The 19,045-nt window shown below is 45.0% G+C and overlaps 3 protein-coding genes across 7 annotated transcripts; all 3 read left to right on the forward strand.

Annotated features, from left to right (window-relative positions):
* The first annotated feature begins 15 nt into the window (after positions 1-15).
* atxn7l3b (ataxin 7 like 3b) lies at positions 16-4,795 on the forward strand. Of its 3 annotated transcripts, none has more exons than XM_028969552.1 (9): positions 16-283; positions 837-960; positions 1,057-1,189; positions 1,843-2,014; positions 3,082-3,179; positions 3,277-3,335; positions 3,463-3,508; positions 4,173-4,225; positions 4,321-4,795. In XM_028969552.1, the coding sequence occupies exons 2-8, from the start codon at positions 910-912 to the stop codon at positions 4,217-4,219; spliced, it is 606 nt and encodes a 201-aa protein (XP_028825385.1). In that variant the 5' UTR covers positions 16-283; positions 837-909; the 3' UTR covers positions 4,220-4,225; positions 4,321-4,795. The 3 variants fall into 3 exon arrangements, with proteins under 3 accessions (XP_028825385.1, XP_028825387.1, XP_028825386.1); XM_028969554.1 differs by having other exon boundaries at positions 17-283; positions 3,277-3,299; XM_028969553.1 differs by lacking the exon at positions 16-283 and adding an exon at positions 414-568.
* A 1,709-nt stretch (positions 4,796-6,504) lies between these two features.
* On the forward strand, positions 6,505-13,475 carry smarcd2 (SWI/SNF related BAF chromatin remodeling complex subunit D2). 3 transcript variants are annotated; one of them, XM_028966652.1, is made up of 13 exons: positions 6,505-6,884; positions 7,666-7,856; positions 8,582-8,624; positions 8,715-8,837; positions 8,983-9,102; positions 9,950-10,045; positions 10,125-10,226; positions 10,490-10,651; positions 11,214-11,311; positions 11,428-11,563; positions 12,005-12,127; positions 12,244-12,345; positions 12,480-13,475. In XM_028966652.1, exons 1-13 carry the CDS (start codon positions 6,726-6,728, stop codon positions 12,531-12,533), a joined length of 1,509 nt encoding a protein of 502 aa, XP_028822485.1. In that variant the 5' UTR covers positions 6,505-6,725; the 3' UTR covers positions 12,534-13,475. The 3 variants fall into 3 exon arrangements, with proteins under 3 accessions (XP_028822485.1, XP_028822493.1, XP_028822503.1); XM_028966660.1 differs by lacking the exon at positions 6,505-6,884 and adding an exon at positions 7,207-7,327; XM_028966670.1 differs by lacking the exon at positions 6,505-6,884 and adding an exon at positions 7,367-7,390.
* An 801-nt stretch (positions 13,476-14,276) lies between these two features.
* psmc5 (proteasome 26S subunit, ATPase 5) lies at positions 14,277-18,887 on the forward strand. The gene is made up of 12 exons (XM_028967007.1): positions 14,277-14,344; positions 14,715-14,786; positions 14,869-14,938; positions 15,202-15,299; positions 15,904-15,960; positions 16,115-16,345; positions 16,822-16,948; positions 17,397-17,587; positions 17,854-17,952; positions 18,151-18,261; positions 18,352-18,438; positions 18,739-18,887. Exons 1-12 carry the CDS (start codon positions 14,321-14,323, stop codon positions 18,790-18,792), a joined length of 1,221 nt encoding a protein of 406 aa, XP_028822840.1. The 5' UTR covers positions 14,277-14,320; the 3' UTR covers positions 18,793-18,887.
* Positions 18,888-19,045: the final 158 nt, after the last annotated feature.

Below are 19,045 nucleotides of genomic sequence, written 5' to 3' on the forward strand. Positions count from 1 at the left end.
GCGGGGATTTGGCGATCGATTGGCCCGGTCTGGTGACGAGCGGAGCGGAGCGGAGCGGTGCGGAGGGGGAAAGGCGGCGGGTGGAAGCGATGGCAGCGGCGGGACTCGCGCCGAGTCGCCTGGTCTAAAGAAGAAGAAGAAGAACAAGAAAAAAACACTGAGGATAAAAGAAAGGGAGGAACAGGAAAACCCGTCGCCGACGAGCCACGTTTCCGCGCCGCTTTCGGTTCGGTCCGATGAGCGACGGGCGGCTGGGAGTCTTCGGCGGCCCATTCATCTCTCGGTGAGCGACGGACGAGGGCGCGTCCGAATCTTTATTCACAATGTGCGATTTCTGAATGCGTTCGCCGGATTACGTCTCCGGTGCGCGTCGCAGCCGCGTGTCTCTGATTGGTCGGCAGGAATAAGGAAACCCCGGGTCGCCAGCGCGACAGGCGCGACATTGTAGCGTTACGACCAGTTACAACGCGTCCGCAGCTGCGGCGTTACCTTCAAGTTGAACGAAAGTGTGTGTCCGCCTATCTGTACGGTGCCGCGACCGCCCACCGGCGTCCGCGGCGGCCGCCAGGTAACGATCACCGATCGGTTCGTTTATCGATGCCTTTCCGCCCCGGCCCTCGTCAGGTTCTCCGAAATGACCGGACGCCGCCATTGTTCCGAAGCAGTCCCCCCTCCCCACGCCCTTTTATCGATCCTTCGATGTCGGTGCGCATCTGGCCACCTTTGAACGGGCTGGGCATGTTTCGCGCGGGCTTGTGTGTAATCTCATCCCCCCCCTTTTTTTTTTTTTTTTTTTTCTTAAATCACTACGATTTTTGTCCTCTTCTTCCTTGTAGGATGCTTGCAGCACCCGATGCCTGCTGCGCTGCAATATGTAGACAGCAGTGTCTCCTCCTTTAGTCTTTGCAAATGAAAATGGAGGAGATGGCACTGTCCAGCCTGGACAACAGTAAGATGGAGGTGAGATCTTCCTTCGTTCGGCTGTGGAGGTGTGGGGCGGGAGGATTCCCGGCTTGCTTTTGACACGGCGTGGGTAATGTGTGGCCTGGTCTGCAGGGCATCGCCCAGGACATCCTGTCGGAGCTGGTGGAGGACGCCTGCCTCGGCCTCTGCTTCGAGGTGCACCGGGCTGTGAAACAGGGCTACTTCTTTCTGGACGAGACGGACCAGGAAAGCATGAAGGAGTACGGTACGCGTTGTGATGAAGGTCTTCGTTTGATGACGCGATGGTTCTAGATAAAACTGGGTCCACACGTGCAGTGTACCACACACAAGGAGGGCAGATGAAATACAGGACTTCATGAATCTGCTACGTGCCTCGCCGGGTCACGACCTGCTCAATATTAGGCAGCTGGTCATAATGGTGTGGGTGTCGTAGTCGGTGGTAAAATGCAGCACGATGCCCATTGGTCAGTTTTTCCCCAGTGGGGGGGTGAGGGGTTATAAAGCTGCGCAGAGCGGGCGGAGGGCGTTGTGCGGTTTGGACCTATTCCAATATTGCCGAGATTGGTGATTGGTTATCGGTCCTCTCCATTTTAATGCAAATTGAAGGAAGCCCTGCGAATTCTGCTTCCGGCAGGAAAAACGTAAGCGGGGCAGAGCCTGCCGCCGAAGTGACTCAGCTTAACACGCGAATCACATTACGGAGGGCGCTGAGCCGTGCCGCGCCTATAATCCAGTCAGAGCTGCGATGCTCTTAGACACGCTAAACGTCGCTGCTGCAAGGTCCGAAGTGACCTTGCGGAATTGAAAGAGGCCGGTTTCTTTTGAATCTACTGTGGAAATGCCACTTTGTACAAAAAAATATATATTTTCGTTTATTTTATTTATTTTTTTTTTAAGAAATCGTAGACCAACCCGGCGTGGACATATTTGGGCAAGTTTACAACCAATGGAAGAATAAGGAATGCGTGTGTCCCAACTGCAGCCGCAGCATCGCAGCGTCACGGTTTGCGCCGCACCTCGAGAAGTGCCTGGGCATGGGCAGGAACAGCAGCCGCATCGCCAGCCGCAGGTGAGGGGGGGCAGTTTCACGTCCCGAAACAGATCCTGGGGTGCGGTCCTTCTGAGGACATACAGGACAGGCCAAAAGTTTGGACACACCTTCGCATTCTTTATTTTCATGACCATTTGCATTGGTAGATTCTCACTGAAGGCATCAAAACTATGAATGAACACATGTGGAGTTATGTACTTAACAAAAAGTGGAGACCTGACCTCCACAGTCACCGGACCTGAACCCAATCCAGATGGTTTGGGGTGAGCTGAACCCCAACAAGTGCTAAACACCTCTGGGAACTCCTTCAAGACTGTTGGAGAAGCATTTCAGGTGACGACCTCTTGAAGCTCATGGAGAGAATGCCAAGAGTGTGCAAAGCAGTAATCAGAGCAAAGAAACTAGAATATAAAACATGTTTTCAGTTATTTCACCTTTTTTTGTTAAGTACATAACTCCACATGTGTTCATTCATAGTTTTGATGCCTTCAGTGAGAATCTACCAATGTAAATGGTCATGAAAATATAGAAAACACATTTTGGCCTGTACTGTAAGTGGCCCGACGAGACTGTCCCAGATTGGAGGGTCCTTCAAATGCATCCCTCTTTTCCAAACAAAACCCCCATACTTCTCATATGTTTCCGCAGAGAAAAGTGATCTTAGGAAAACACTTTCCAAATGCAAAGAGACCAAAATGAAAATATTATGTGATGCTACGTTGAGCTGCTGTGTTACACGCTCTGGTGTAATGATGGTGGGCTGGAGATGGAGCCTAGACCTTTAACAACATGTAGAAAAATGTGGCCTACACTGTCCGGACCTTCATAAAGCCCAGTTTTCTGTAGATGTTGACAGTTTTCTAATATCCAGATGGAATTATTGCCACTTTTAAACTGTTTATAAATTGTTATTAGTTTCATTACTCACTCATTTGATGGTGTGAATGAAGGGAAAAAAAAAAAAAGTTAAAATAGATGTATTACTTTCTTACATGTTGGATTTGTGGACAAAAATGTTTGGTTAGAATGCTTGTTTTTACGCAGCAACATTGGGAAATAGATTTTAAACTCTCCCCTCTTATCAGAATTGCCAGTGGTAACAACACAAATAAATCTGAGAGTGACCAGGAAGACAACGACGACGTCAACGATAATGACTGGTCCTACGGAGCAGAGAAGAAAGGTGAGTTCGTCCGGATCTGATGCTAAATGGTTAAGCTGTGTTACGGAATGCGATCATTTTGCCGAATTTTATTACTCTGCTGATGTCTGTTTTGCAGCCAAAAAGAGAAAGACAGATAAGGTACTTTTACAATCTTTGAAACCACCTGGTTGCTTGGTAAGTTTGTGTTGCATTTGTATTTCTTCAATCCTTGCGTGCTCCGATTATTAATTCAACTCGTGTGGATGTGCTTCGTCTTGTAGTTCATGGACTAATTCTGCTCTCTCTGTCTCTCCGTACGCAGAATTCCAACTCTCCGAGGAGGTCCAAGTCTCTGAAACACAAAAATGGTGAGTCCACGCACCGGACGCCGAAACGCTTCCCGCTGCCCATTATTCATTTCTGTCTGTATCAGAGTCGGCAATGCAGCTGTTTGCCACTGCCGAACAACAGGATTCTGTGTTTGAGATGATATTTAGCACGTGCAGGGTATAAATGCTTAAAATGTCCACCACGCCCTGTACCAAGGACCCAAGGTCAGGGGCGTCACCCAAAATTTACCATGTACACCCAAGCAGAAGATGATCCCCATTTTACAGTCTTTTTTTTTTTTTTTTTTTTTTAATAGATCAAATCTATTTTTTTTTTCTAATAATTTAATCAAGATACATTGTAATGAATTTCATAAGTAAACTGTAATTTATACTAAACTGCTCACTTAAAATATCATGTTTGTTTTTTGTTTTTTTTGTCCATACCTGAAATGTAAAAAAAAAAAAAAAAAAAAAAAAGCATTCTTTTGATGCTCTATGTGGGGACAAATTTTATTCTTGTATTCTGCACAAATCTGCCTGAATTCTGTAAATAATTTTCCCAGAACTGAGCTCCTTGGCAAGTGTGATCTGTCTGCTCGATTCCACTCTCACCCATGGCCGCACAACATGAAAGCCTTCCATCTTCTCGTTCTTTATGATCTACGATGACAATAAAGTTCTATTCTATTCTGTTATGTAGAAATAAAGGGGCTCATTCTGAACTCCCGAAAACACAACGATGCATAGTTACAGGTGATTATATTTTACTTGCAATGTGTTAATATACTGTATTTGTGTAAAAATGTTTATGATGTTTTTGACATTTCATCCCCCCATTTGTCCTCCAGCTTTGCTGGGTCCAAAACGCCGCGCAGAGAACCAGGAGAGTCCGTGTGTGTTGCTACGAGACAGAGACTTTTTCGCAGTGACCAGGGGAAGCGGGACGCCGCGAAGGCCGTGCCAAGCCACTCCAGTCGAACGCCGATGGGTGACTGGACAAACGAGCGGGTGGAGGACGACTTGCCATTCAGTTTACACAAGTGTTTCAAGTTTCTTTTCTTCCTCCTCTCTTTTTTCCCCCTCTTTCTCTTCCCCTTCCTCAAGTATTTGCACATTGCTGGGGTTGTTTGGTGTGTAGCTCCATGACTGGCCTCCAGAGACACACACACACACACACACACACACACACGTAGGCTAGAGCAAACGCACAACGCAGAGCACTCAGGAAGGCACAAGCGGACGAGCTGATATGCATCTTTAAAATAGTTAAAAAAAAAAAAAAAAAAGTAAAGACTTAAATTTTTCGTAGTCTTTCTTTCAAATGACAGCAGAACTGAATTTATTCTGTGATTATTGTTTTTTTTTTTTTTTTTTTTTTGTCTGTTTTTCATATATCCAGTGTTGTCTTTTATTTAGATGTTACAGTCATCTGTATCTAGTCAAATCATGCACTAAGGGTGAGAAAATGCTGGTTTCTACAGCAGGACTACCTTTTTTTTTTTTTTTTTTCTTCTTCTTCTTCTTCTTCGTCTTTTCTACCCCAGTGACAGCCAGCATCACAAAACCAACTTCATCTGTCCCGAGATCATTATACCACTGACTGCCTTGGGGACGGAACGTGTTCTTTATAATTACGGATTAAGGCTCTTCTCTTTTTCCTCTGTATTAGATGTTTACATTGTCTGTCTGGAGTTTATACATCTCCACAGCTGTAACTGTGTAATATTTTAATAGGCGATATGCTGCTATACTGACGACGAGTTCAGTGCTTGTGGACGTCCTCACGTGTAATAAATTGGTCTCTGAGTTCTGAAGTCCTTAGCGTGTCCTGGAGTCATTTTTGAGTGTGCAGTGAATGAATTGTATTAAAAGTCCCTTCTGAAACAGTATTTAAGTTTAAATTAATACGAATATCCCCCCTCAAAAGAAAGAAAAATCTGATGCAGTCTGTGTAATGTGACTTTGTTGAATGCTGTAAATTTTGTAAAGATATTCTTTGTCTTTAACAATCGTGTTTAGGATTAGTGATGTGACTGGTTTGGTTTTGGAGGCTTCGGAATTCTCAGGGTCGTGTGTATGAAGTTAAAAACCAAGATTTTCTGCAAGGTCCCACCAGTTTAAATTTCCTACTTGTGGAACTAATAAAGGATCATCTTATCTTAAGGTCACTTTTTTAGTCATCCCAGCTTTGGCCTTGTGCTTGGTTATCATAGTTTTGCATAAAGGGAAATTGTTGTATCAAGTTTTTCGCCCCATTTTGGTGTTATTGTTTTGTACAATAATGCATTTCTAAAGTTTATTCATGGATGTTGAAGCAGCCCTGACTGTCAAACCACGTTTGCGAAGCAGTGCCATGTTTTAGTGATTCAGGTGGTGTTCGTCTCCAAAGAGGAACCAAAAAGTGACGACGGGAAGTGATTGTCATTGTGAAACACTGCAGCACAGCAGTGGGCAGCCATGAAAGCAGTGTATGGGGAAGGTGCTTTGCTCAGTGGCACCTTGGGATTCGAATCGCCAGCCTTCTGATTACAGGTTCATTTCCTTACCCACTAACCACTGCCCCAATATCACACTTTGTTTTTACCACTATGGACATCAACTCGCAGAACCATAGTCCAGACACTGGAGTTGTCTAAGATTGTGGTAAGATGTATTTAACTCTGTTCAATTGTCCTGTTCCAAAATGCTTTTTTTTTCGTTTTTTTTGCCCTAATAAATGTAAAATTATTTGGTTATCAAGTGTCCCCTCCAATAGATTTATCCTTCACTTTGGACTTCATGGGGCAGCTCCCTGGGCTCATTTCATAGGTGCTCACTAAATAACTGGCTGCTCCAAAAATAACTTTAACGTTACAAGCAATGGCAAATTTTGTTTTCACCTAATTTTATATTAATTTAACATTTTAAGTTAAACAAAAAATGTTCTACAAAAAGTAGTACTGATCCTACAGCAGCAGCGATACGAGGAAATGGGGGATTTCTACGCCATGCGTCTGGCAACCCGCGAGGAGGCGCTTTAACGCGGTTGTTGCCAGTGGTCGACTCGGAGAACGTTCGCGTCTTTCGACGCCTCGACAGCGGGTGACAGTTCCGTCGCACGGGGACGCGCTTCGGGAACGGGAAGTGCACGAGAACGCGCGCTTTCGGCGCTTTTTCGGTGGAGCCCAGAGTTTCGTTGGAGAACCTCGCCCGGTTGACGGCGTAGAAACTTTTTCGGAGAGTGAGGGGGGGGCGGTGTGGACTTTTCCCAATTATGGCCACACGCCCGGGGCTGCCAGGTCCTTCTGGTGGCCCGATGAACCCCAGCCTGAACCCCATGAGCCCCGCGCACGGCGGCGGGATGCGGATGCCAGGCATGCAGCCGAGCCCGGGATACCGAGGGATGCCCGCCTCCGCGCCCCCCTACCACCAGGTACGGCCGTCGCGGCGGTTCCCGCGACCTTTGTGTACCGACACGCGGAGTTACTTTTAGCGCGCGCGACCTTGCGTAAGGCGCGAAATTAAATGGCGACTGAAAAATTAATCTTTTACGGTGTGTGTGTGTGGTGGGGGGGGGCATTCGTAAGTGCTGCAATCAGGCGGCACGTGAACCCCGTTCTCGGTAGTTATTTAGTTAAAGGAAGTTCGGAAAAAGAGAGAAAAGACGCGCCAACTTCCGCATTTCAGCGCGACCGCGAACGTTCGCGCTTTCGTGACAGATTAAACGGCCGCGACTGTCACTTCCCCCGGAAAACCGAGTGACCACGTCGCGCAGCGAGTGTCGCAACGGGACGCGTGGTCGTTTCGGTGTCGTTAAGTAGTTCGACCTCTTCACGGTATGAAGGCTGTTGCGCGTCACGTGGTTGTTTTCGCGGGGTAAGGTTACTCAAACGGAGTTTTTTTTTTTACTTTTGGCTAAATGGATGATATAATTTCACGGTACGTGATCGAAAGAAATATTAACGCTTAGTTGCCAGATGTTGACAACATTGTGACACGAAATGAAACAAAAAAGCTTTGGGAGCAGCATTCCTGTTTAAGGCTTTACGATATGAATCCCTGAATTTGAACATAATTCCATGCAGCATATCGAGATTAATGACAGTGTGTTGTAGTATTACTGATGCTTTTTATTTATTTTGGCTGACAGAGGTCAACATGGTTGGTTATAAAGCTGTCATAACCGTTGTTAAGCCACCCATCCTTGTCAACAGCGCCACGGTATGCCGCCCAGCAGAGGGGTCCCTATGCCTGGCATGGGGTCCATGGGGGCGCCCATACCTGGGCCATCCTATGGAGCGAGCGTCCCCATGCGGCCTGCGATGCCGCCATCTCCAATGGACCCGAACAGGAAGAGGCTGCTGCAGCCCCATCAGCAGCCAGGTCTGATGGGTGCAAGGCGAGGGTGAGTGTCGAGCGGGAACGGTAACCCTCGGGCAGTGGTGGCCTTGTAGGCAAGGAAACGGACCCGTAATCGGAAGGTTGCTAGTTTGAATCCCGAGCCGCCCAAGGTGCCACTGAGCAAAGCACCATCCCCACACACTGCTCCCCGGGCGCCTTTCATGGCTACCCACTGCCATGGGTGGTGGGTTAAATGCAGTGTGCACCATGTGCTGTGCTGGCTGTGTATCACAAGGAGTTATCTCCCGACCACATGGCAGCTCCTGATTGGTCCAGCTTGTGCTTATCTTGACATTTGAACCATCGTTTGGCACTCCTCAGCCAGCAAAGAACGAGAGAAAGGCAAGGGGGGGGCGGGAGCAGCTCTCAGTGATGTAGACCATATGTGTTCCCTCCAGAGGCTTATGCGCTCCGGAGGCGTGGTGCCGAAACAAAGGAATCTTAAACCCCAAAAGAGATCTCATGACTCCAGTGTATGTCTCTGCCCCGGGGGACGGACGCTTTGCCAACACGCCGAACAATTCCCTACAAAAGCGATGGGCGCAGCTCGGCCCATAATTCATGTGTGCATTGTGCCTTTTCCCAGCAGTGCATGTGTGCATTTTGCCGAGCGTACATGGTGGCACAAAAGGAAAGGTGATACGAGCTGGTGTTGCTGTTGTTGTCGGCTTTATATGAGTGAACAAGCCCAGAAGAAGTGATCTGTGAAAACCTTTCTTCTGATTTTAGAGGCAAGAGGCGAAAGCTTGCGGACAAAGTTCTCCCGCAGAGAGTGAGTCGTAATCTGATTTTAAAAAATAAAATAAAACATTTCTAGAGTCAGGCAGACACAGATTAACCGACTGGTGTGGTTTGATGTTAGATAAGAGACCTGGTTCCGGAGTCTCAGGCCTACATGGACCTTCTGGCATTCGAGAGGAAGCTGGACCAGACCATCGCTCGCAAGCGCATGGAGATCCAGGAGGCCATCAAAAAGCCAATAACGGTATGGTTCTCCAAACGCTTGGGTTACGTTCTTGGTCCTGTTTTGACCCTAAGTGGGTCAGTAATTGTGTGTTCCGGAGACTGGCTGAGAAGACATCTCAGGAGGAACTGGGAGTCGAATTCCAATTTTACATCATTCCTTACAGCAAAAGCGCAAGCTGCGGGTCTTCATATCCAACACCTACACCCCAGCAAAACCAGAAGGAGAAGAGGCAGAGAAAGTGGCATCTTGGGAACTCAGAGTGGAAGGCAAACTACTGGAGGATGTAAGTGTCTGTGTGCAGTGAGAGAATTCATTTCTAACTTTCTTCTCCTTGTTTTCAGTGTTTGGCATTTCTACACAACCCTGAAGTACTGTTCCATGTCGGCATTTAGAAAAAAGTACTCTATGTACACTCTTTTATTTACGTTAAATATTTACTTTAACTTTTATAAATACATATATGGCAATGTGCTCAGTATTTTATCAGACGCCCTAAATCCCGAGCGTCTTTTAATCAGTAGTTACAGAGACACTCCGGGTTAAGTGTCTTGCTCAGGGACACAATGGTAGTAAGTGGGATTTGAACCCGGGTCTTCTGGTTCGTATAGTGTGTTACCCACTAGACCACTACCACCCCTTCACCTCAAGCATATTTAAAACTTAATTGTGTGTTTTTATATATGTGTGTGTGTGTGTGTGTGTGTGTGTGTGTGTGTGTGTGTGTGTGTGTGTGAGCAGCTCTCCGAACTGCTAAAACTGAAATGTCTGTCGTGGTGGGTTACGGAATGTAGAGTGTATGTTTCACATCTTCGGGTATCGGACTGGGACTTGTCTAACCGTGTCTTTGGATATTTTTTTTTTTTTTTTGCACTCTGCACTGGCTTGTGTCCTGTCCTTGGCTGACACCCTAGAAACCAGATGTATTGAACTTTTTTTCTTTTCTCCCTCGTGTGTGGGAGGCGGGTGTTTGAGGGAGGGAGGGTGTGAGGGTAAATTCTTACTGGCTGGGGGTGCACTCAGTTCAGGGGGCTGAATTGCATCACCATGCCCAGTGAATATGGAACGTCTTTTGTTCATAATCTGCAATAATCTTTTTTTTTTTTTTTTTTTTTTTTTTTTTTTTTTGTAAGTTGGCGAAACAGAAGAGGAAGTTTTCTTCTTTCTTCAAGAGCCTGGTTATCGAGCTGGACAAGGAGCTGTACGGTCCAGACAACCATCTGGTGGAGGTGTGTATTTAACCCCCATCCAAAACTATATCCATTTAGGCGACGCGTGCCGGTGAAATAACGGCCGTTCTGTCCGCAGTGGCACCGCATGCCGACCACGCAGGAGACCGACGGCTTCCAGGTGAAAAGGCCGGGGGACGTGAGCGTGAAGTGCACGCTGCTCTTAATGCTGGACCATCAGGTAATGCCCTCACCACCAGGTCACCAGTATCTGGGATCTGAAATCAAAAGTTTATTTTTTTTTTTTTTATGAAACCCAGCTCTGTAAGTCTAGCTCTCACTAATATTGTTGAAAATATAAATATGACCATGAAGCCCTGCTTGAGGAGTGAGTAATGACATTATGGACAATCAAACCTCACAAATAAGACAAGTGAAATTCTTTTGAAAAACGTCACACAGCCTCTAGCGTGCGCTTACCGTGATTTTTTGATCACGTTTCAGCCTCCGCAGTATAAGCTGGACCACCGGCTGGCACAGCTACTGGGCGTCCACACGCAGACGAGGGCCAGCATCATGCAGGCGCTGTGGCTCTACATCAAAAACAACAAGCTGCAGGACAGTCATGAGAAAGAGTACATCAACTGCAACTTCTTGTTCAGAAAGGCACGATCCCCGCCAACACTCTTCACTTCCCGTTCTTTATGAACACTGATTTCATTTTAATGGCAACTGCCATGCAAGGTTCTCAAGTCTGTTCTCAGTTTTTACATTATAGAACAAGACTGAAGACAGGGGACTATGAAATAACACACGTGAGGTTATGTAATAAACAAAAAAAAAAAGCAAACAAGACAAAAAGTTGAACATTTGCGTCTCTCCAAACCAGCTTTTGCTGTGATGGCAGCATTTCAAACGTTCGGCTTCTCTCCACCACCTTAAGTTAGAAAATGGGGGCGGTTTCCAATAGTCCTGAAGGTTTATACTGAACACTTTCTTACCATTCACTCATGTTAATGAGCATCTCATCAACGGCTTTTGATGATGACTATAGTGAACAAAGCAGAAGAGGCGACTTTGGGGGGGGGGGAACAGATTCATCGACCATACTTCACTTTCTCCTGACACAACAAATACTGAATATTTGTTGGCACCATATTAGTCTCCATAATTGTCAGATATGTCCAGACATTTGACTGTGGCGTAAACGAAGCGTGCGTTGTTGCAGATCTTTGCCTGCACCCGTATGAGGTTCTCGGAAATCCCCATGAAACTGGCGGGGCTTCTCCAGCATCCGGACCCCATCGTCATCAACCACATCATCAGGTCTGCGTCTCCTCTGTTGCCGGGTGCACCGCATTATTCCCTGTTCTGCGTCGTTTGCGTTTTTTTTTTTTTTTTTTTGTGTGTGTGTGTGTAACTCTGATCCTTGCACCTCGCAGCGTGGACCCCAACGACCAGAAGAAGACGGCCTGCTTTGACATTGATGTAGAGGTGGACGACCCGCTGAAGGTCCAGATGACCAGCTTCCTGTCGTCCACTACCAACCAGCAGGAGATCGCAGGCCTAGAAATTAAGGTCAGTCTGTCCTGGTCTTGGGGTTGCATCATCTTCAGATGATTGAAGAAAGGAACACGCGAGTCTGTTCTATCAGACATCGGGACATTGTAAAGTACGAAATAGACTTTTTATTTTCTTTTTAACAGGTATGAAGGGAAAATATAGGCCAGGCGCACTGTCATCATTGAGAACCATTAACATGAAAGATGCTGTTGCCTGTCTCATATTTTACCAAATAAATGAACATGGGTGGTGAAAACTTTCATGTCATGTCTGTCTTAACAACTGCTTTTCTTCAGGCTGTCTGTTGTATGCATAATTTTAAGAATTGACCACACCTTTCTGTTGTTAATGTCTTTAGTAACTCCAGTAACCAGGCGAGGATGGGCAGATGGGCTCATCGAAAGTTGAATTAAAAGCATTACTGGCTTGGCCGATTAAATTTTTTTTTCTTCGCAGATCCACGAGACCATTGAGTCCATCAACCAGCTGAAGACCCAGAGGGACTTCATGCTGAGCTTCAGCAGCAACCCGCAGGAGTTCATCCATGACTGGCTCAAGTCCCAGAGCAGAGACCTCAAGGTGAATTTTGTCCTGTCGCCTACTGCAATGTGGGACGAAAGCACTGGAGCACCAGACCACCACATTAGTCTCACAATTATGGATCTGAACACTCACTGGGTATTTGTATCGTCTAGCTAATGGCCGATGTGACCGGAAACCCTGAGGAGGAGCGCAGATCGGACTTTTATGACGCACCCTGGGTCCCCGAAGCTGTGGGCAGATATGTCTTTTCTAAGGTAGGTCAATGTGGAGTAATCGCAGTATAACATGATAAGCAGCTGATTGTGTTGTGTTTAGGGTGTGTGCTTTTTGCACCTGGGAAGGACTTGCAAGAAGTGTGTTTTAATCAATGTGTGTGTGTGGTGTTTAGGTTCAACAGAGGAGACAGGAGCTGGAACAGGTTCTGGGCATCAGACTAACCTAGGCAACTGATTGGACCCCTGCAAACTGAGCCCCTCCCATTCACCGCATAAGCCCTGCCTTTATACATCCTGATTCACGACAGGCATGAACAGATCGCGTTTTGACTGGAATTTTCTTAAACATCATTGCAACCAAATCAAAACCAATTTAAATGATAATTAATAAAATGATTTATGGTTGTTGTGTTAGATTTTTTTTTTTGTTTGCCTGTGGACCAAATGTTTGAAGTTTTCTTCTGCTGCCAGCCCTTTTCTGCCAAGCACTGAACTGCATGCAGCTGTTCGCTCCATTGCAAGAAGGTGTTTGCCAAAAACAACACTCTGTAACGCTTAACAATCCAGGTTGAACTCGGGAAACCAACTGAGCTCCGAGTTCAGATGGAATTCAGGTCTTTCCTACAGCAGGGGGACTGGATCCGGGACTCCTGGTGGGAGTTTTCTGCTCTCACTGTTTACAGAGTGTTATGTGGAGTTGTCATGGCATCACATTGTGCCTGACTTTGCTGTTAATTGTGTGAAAAAAGAACCTATTTTTCTTTATGATTGGTGTTTTTTTTTGTTTTGTTTTTTTTTAGTCAGGTTTACAGCAAACATTTTTACATAAAAAAAAAAAACATTCCGTAAGTCCTTTTATTTTCAGTTTGAGCCAAAGTGGAGTTTTTATAGGCAGGTCCACAATGAAATGCAAGTGAAATGTTATTTGACCTTCTAGTTTTTGTTATGCAGCTACTGCTCAATGATCTTTCTTTCTCTTTTTTTTTTTGTTTGTTTGCAAAGTACAATCATCCTGTGGTTTTAGTTTACAATCATTTGTTAAATGCAACTGTTTTATGCCTTTTACTGCTTGAAATGTGGGTTCAAGGTTTTGTGAAATACTTTGCATGTTTAAATGGTTATGTTTTATATAGTTATTAAAAAATCTTTTGTGTGTTTTGTAATGGGAAGTTGCCTTGTATTTTGGGTGAGTCTTTCAAAAAGCTCGACCGGCTCCAGTTGACTGCTCACGTTACTTGAAGAATTTGTTGAGGCCTGTATGCTGTAGATAGCAATCTGACATGCTGTTATGGGCTCCAGTGTGTGCTGCTTTGGAAAAGGCCCTGGTGTTAAGGAAGAGAGGGGCGTTGAACAGGCCAGTCTGGTTTAACCTGACCAAGGTGCACACTGTTTGTGCTTGTGTACATATTAAGTTCACTTTAACCACTTCAAGCTTAAAACTCTTAGCTGTGAGCCAGGTGATTATTGTCAAGAAAAAAAGAGAAAGTACAAAAAGATACTGGGGGACTGAACACATTAAAGTCATTATATTGGAACGCACATAATTAGAGCATAAAGTTGTTCCAAAGAATTCTGATAGATTCTGGTAAATGAAACATGCCATTTATGTAAAAGAATTTGTGTTTTTTCTTCCCAAACTTGTAATGAGCAACAACAACATTTCAGACTTCTTCAGCACCAAGTGAAATAAACAACTATAACAATAATGTGCTGAACCAAAATAAAAGTTATACTAAGCAAGATGATTAAACTAAATTGACATCTCAACCAATTCAGTTCACCTTGAGGCAATCGTGGTTTTCTTGGTTTAGATTTAAGATTTAATGAGTATATTAAAATCACGGGCTCCAAAAAATCTACGTATATTAAATTTTGTATTGTAAATAGGCTGCCCGTAAAGTGTGTATGTGTGTGAAACTTTTATTTTGACGAGAACGTGCCTGACCGGAAGTACTGTCTTCAAGGTCTCCTGTCATGTAGCGGAAGTATTTATACGTCATCGAAAGGTTCCAAAATGGCGCTCGACGGAATGGATCATGTAAGCGGTTTTAAATCGAACGCTATGTGCATGTTTCTTATGAGCAGGCGGGTGTTTGTGATTGTTTGCAGCCACTTATAATTGCGCGCAATTGTACGGTCATCTCTCGGCCCCGCCGGCACAGTATTGCTGTCAGGCGCGTCGTGTTTGCGGGTTTGCTGTCTCATCGTACCGGGCCACAAGACGAATGGCTTCTCCGTCACGCGCTGTTCGGTGTAACTCTGTTTTTAAACCTTCATTAACTTCGCATGTGGAGCCTTTGGGCCCAATTACATGACGAGTCGGAGAGCTGGCAGCGGCGCAACCGTTTCGTGTTTAATGACAAGGCCAGTGTGATTAATTATTATACGTTCAATTTTTGTAATAACAGATGGATGTGGAAGACAACAAAGGAGGTACGGGCCTCCGGCAATACTACATGTCTAAAATCGAGGAGTTGCAGGTGAGGACGCGCCTTGCTTGGTGCGCTTTTAATGCTGAACGATCCTCTGTGAACGCTCTGTGACGCTCTTCTTGCACGACAGCTGACCGTGAACGAGAAGAGCCAGAACCTGAGACGCCTGCAGGCCCAGAGGAACGAACTCAACGCTAAAGGTATGAAGTTTAATTAGGGGGTGAAGGGTGAGGTTGGTACCAAGTACTCGAAGATAACGGTTACAATTAAAATGAGGGGATTTTCTTTTTTTTTTTTGTGAAAAGCACAAGTCTCCAAGCCGGGTGGGTGTCAGAAAATTTAATATAAATACACTGGAACAATATCAGTTTTTTTTATATATATGTATAGTTTTAGAGGCTTCAATTGATGCTGTATCTTTGTGTTCAGCATGTGACCCTGTGATTGACCCTTGTTTGTGCAGTGCGCCTTCTCAGAGAGGAGCTGCAGCTGCTGCAGGAGCAGGGCTCCTATGTTGGGGAGGTGGTGAGAGCCATGGACAAAAAGAAAGTACTAGTCAAGGTGAGTCCCCTGACTTAATCACCTCGGCCCAACAGTGGCTCCGTTTTCTCAGTAGAGTTGATCTGAGGAAGGAGCTGCTGACGTATTGTATCTCTGTGTGGCACCCGAGCTGCGTGATGGCAGGCGAAAAGTCATCGGTCACACTGTTCCTTCCCTAAAGGACCTCTACAGCACCCGCTGTCCCTAGAAGGCACGCAGCATCGATAGAGACTGCACACACCCGGTACATGGGGTGTTTTCAGATGCTGCCGTCTGGCAGGAGGTTGAGGGCGTGGAGGTCATGAACAAATAGACTGAATGACCAATTTTACAACCAGGCAAAGGCACTCATTAACTCAAAAACATAACCCTCAAACATACACATACTGTGTGTGCTCTGCTGCTGCTACATTACGTCATACTACAATTCACACCAGTACACGACCTCACTCGTTCTGCTTGTTTTGCACACTCCTGAAAAGATTTGTATTTATTTCTTCTTCTTTTTTTTTTCTTTTTTTTGTTGGGCAGAACCTCAATTTCGTTGTACTAACTTGTGCAATGACAATAAAGGCATTTAACTAAATTGTACAGTAAATGCAGCAATCTGTGTTCTGCTCCATAGGTGCATCCTGAGGGAAAGTTTGTGGTCGACGTGGATAAGAACATCGACATAAACGATGTAAGATTTGTCTGTAAATTCCTGAAGATGTAGACAATGTAAATTGTCTTTTTATGACTTTTTTTAAAACCAGATTCATTGTATATGCATCAAAATTAATCATAGCAACATGAATCATCTCATCATTAGCGTTCTTCTTGTTTCTGCTAATCAGGTAACTCCTAATTGCCGTGTGGCTCTGCGCAACGACAGCTACACGCTTCACAAGATTCTGCCCAATAAAGTGGACCCGCTCGTCTCCCTCATGATGGTAGAGAAAGTGCCCGACTCCACCTATGAGATGATTGGTGGACTTGATAAGCAAATCAAGGAGATCAAGGAAGTAATTGAGCTGCCCGTGAAGCACCCGGAACTGTTCGAAGCGCTGGGCATTGCGCAGCCAAAGGTGGGTTTTCTATTCGACACATGTGCTTGCTGTACACTCAGTATGTTGCCATGGTTTCTAAAATGACTTGGCTGTCTTATGTTAGAGCATTTATACAGTATGGTGATTAGTGAAAGTGAAATGATTGTGATTCACAGCACATGGTGCACACAACAAAATGTGTCCTCTGCTTTTAACCCATCATCCAAAGTGAGCAGTGGGCAGCCATGACAGGTGCCTGGGGAGCAGTGTGTGGGGACGGTGCTTTGCTCAGTGGCACCTTAGCAGATCGGGATTCGAACTGGCAACCTTCTGATTACAGGGCCACTTCCTTAACCGCTAGGCCACCACTGCCCCAATTAATTATGACTATCAATATTTAAGGAGGCTTTTTTTTTTTTTTTTTTTTTAATAACAATATTATTCTTATTGTCATGTTGATTTGGTGATGTTCGCTCTATTTCTGTAGCTGAACGGTGATGTTTGTTTCCTCGTAGGGTGTGTTGCTGTATGGACCTCCTGGAACAGGGAAGACTCTGTTGGCCCGAGCTGTTGCCCACCACACAGACTGCACCTTCATCCGGGTGTCTGGCTCTGAGTTGGTGCAGAAGTTCATTGGAGAGGGTGAGTTCAGGCCCAGTAGAATGGACCAACCACCTCGCAACTTGCTTGCTTCTGGCATCTGTTGTGGCCTGCTCTGTGTTAGTCATAGGTCTTAATGATCATAATGTTTTGTCAGATTTTTGTCATGTCACACATCCAACACACATCCATACACAATCATGATCTTCTTATGTGCATATAGATGTCCACTCTGTACATATGTATATTGTATGAACAGACATAAACAATTTTTTTTACACTTAATGCTCAACCACAATTTTATTTATTTGTATAGTGAACGTTATATATTGTCTGCAGATTCTTTATGCTATCTATTTTTTTTTGTTGTTGCTCTTATACTCTCCACTTTATGCTCTGGTATAATGTAAATTTCCCACTTGCAGGACTAATAAAGGATCATCTTATCTTAGTCCGGCTTTTATGTTTTCTGTGTGTGTGTGTACCCCAGGAGCCCGTATGGTGCGTGAGCTTTTCGTCATGGCTAGGGAACACGCTCCCTCCATCATTTTTATGGATGAAATTGACTCCATTGGCTCATCCCGTCTGGAGGGGGGCTCAGGGGGTGACAGTGAGGTTCAAAGGACCATGCTCGAGCTCCTGAACCAGCTGGATGGCTTTGAGGCCACCAAGAACATCAAGGTATAACACACCACTCGTGTGTCATAGAAAGGTCTCCATATTTTTGTATCAGCTATGTTGAGCATATCACACAATTCAATCAAGCAGACTTTTTTCATATTATGCTTTTTGTCCCTTTTAACTGTACAATAGGCTGGTGATTAGTACCTAATTCACCGTTTATCAGATTAATATGTGAACTCAGTAAGGACTTTAGGTTCATCTTCCACCACTTATACCACTATTCTTAAATATTCTGCTTTGTGTCTATCCTTTTGTTTGTCCAGGTTATCATGGCCACCAACCGCATTGACATTCTGGACTCAGCACTGCTCCGGCCCGGTCGTATTGACAGGAAGATTGAATTTCCTCCTCCCAATGAGGAGGTTAGTGTACAGGACCAACAGCTTCATTAGCTAGTGCTCAATTATCCGTCTATTCTTGATCATATTTCCAATTAGCAAAAGATTGAGAGTAGTAAGTGTTTTATGCACCACAGATGTGATTTGAATATATTTTAAAAGAGATTTTGTAATTTGGCAGTGTGCTATGTTAACATTTTAATCACGGTTAAACCTTGCCAGGCTCGTCTGGACATCCTTAAGATTCACTCTCGCAAGATGAACCTGACACGTGGCATAAACCTGCGCAAGATCGCGGAGCTGATGCCCGGGGCGTCTGGCGCTGAAGTCAAGGTGAGCGTCCCTGCTGTAGAACCCAGCCTGTTCGCTCTACAGCAATGCAGTAGGGGAGGGGTGGTCTAAGACGTGTTTCCTTGGCAACAGGGTGTCTGCACAGAGGCTGGGATGTACGCCCTTCGGGAGAGGAGAGTGCACGTCACCCAGGAGGATTTTGAGATGGCGGTGGCTAAGGTTGGTTTGTTTTTTCTTTTCTCCTGCTTTGCTCATGTGAAAACCCTAGTCTGAAACTCTACATCACATGTTTAAAATGGTGGGTGATTAAAACAGAATTATTTATGTTTCAAATAAACTATTTATGTATGGGTGTTGCGATTTTAATGGCTGTTGCAATTTATACATTATTATGAAAACATATTTTATTATTCCAATGATGCTTGTTTATGCTTCTGTAGCAACTTTTGCTGTGTTCAGAAATGTCTGTCTTTTGGTGTCTGTTCAAGCTAACCGAAATCTTCTCTTTCTCTGCAACAGGTCATGCAGAAAGACAGTGAGAAGAATATGTCCATCAAGAAACTCTGGAAGTAAATGCTCTGCATCCAGCACAAAAAAAAAAAAAAAAAACTCAAATGTACATTTTCCTCTAGTCTTTTTTTGTTTACTTTGTTATTGTGCGACTTAAATTCATACTTATTAAATAGAACCACCAACTGAAAAACAAAGTGAAGTGGTTGTCATTGTGATACACTGCAGCACAGCACATGGTTCACACAACGAAATGTGTCCTGCTTTTCACCGTCACCCTTAGTGGGCAGCCAAGCACCCAGGGAGCAGTGTGTGG

This window comes from Denticeps clupeoides, chromosome 2 (genome assembly GCF_900700375.1).
Source record: "Denticeps clupeoides chromosome 2, fDenClu1.1, whole genome shotgun sequence".
NCBI classification, from domain to species: Eukaryota; Metazoa; Chordata; class Actinopteri; order Clupeiformes; family Denticipitidae; genus Denticeps; species Denticeps clupeoides.

Coding starts and splice junctions, on each gene's coding strand:
- atxn7l3b (XM_028969552.1), top strand. CDS start 910: ATGAAAATGGAGGAGATGGCACTGTCCAGCCTGGACAACAGTAAGATG. Junction 2,015..3,081: donor AGCCGCATCGCCAGCCGCAG/GTGAGGGGGGGC, acceptor CCCTCTTATCAG/AATTGCCAGTGGTAACAACA. Junction 3,180..3,276: donor CTACGGAGCAGAGAAGAAAG/GTGAGTTCGTCC, acceptor TCTGTTTTGCAG/CCAAAAAGAGAAAGACAGAT.
- smarcd2 (XM_028966652.1), top strand. CDS start 6,726: ATGGCCACACGCCCGGGGCTGCCAGGTCCTTCTGGTGGCCCGATGAAC. Junction 11,312..11,427: donor GTCATCAACCACATCATCAG/GTCTGCGTCTCC, acceptor TGCACCTCGCAG/CGTGGACCCCAACGACCAGA. Junction 11,564..12,004: donor TCGCAGGCCTAGAAATTAAG/GTCAGTCTGTCC, acceptor TTTTCTTCGCAG/ATCCACGAGACCATTGAGTC.
- psmc5 (XM_028967007.1), top strand. CDS start 14,321: ATGGCGCTCGACGGAATGGATCAT. Junction 16,346..16,821: donor TGGGCATTGCGCAGCCAAAG/GTGGGTTTTCTA, acceptor GTTTCCTCGTAG/GGTGTGTTGCTGTATGGACC. Junction 18,439..18,738: donor TTGAGATGGCGGTGGCTAAG/GTTGGTTTGTTT, acceptor TCTCTGCAACAG/GTCATGCAGAAAGACAGTGA.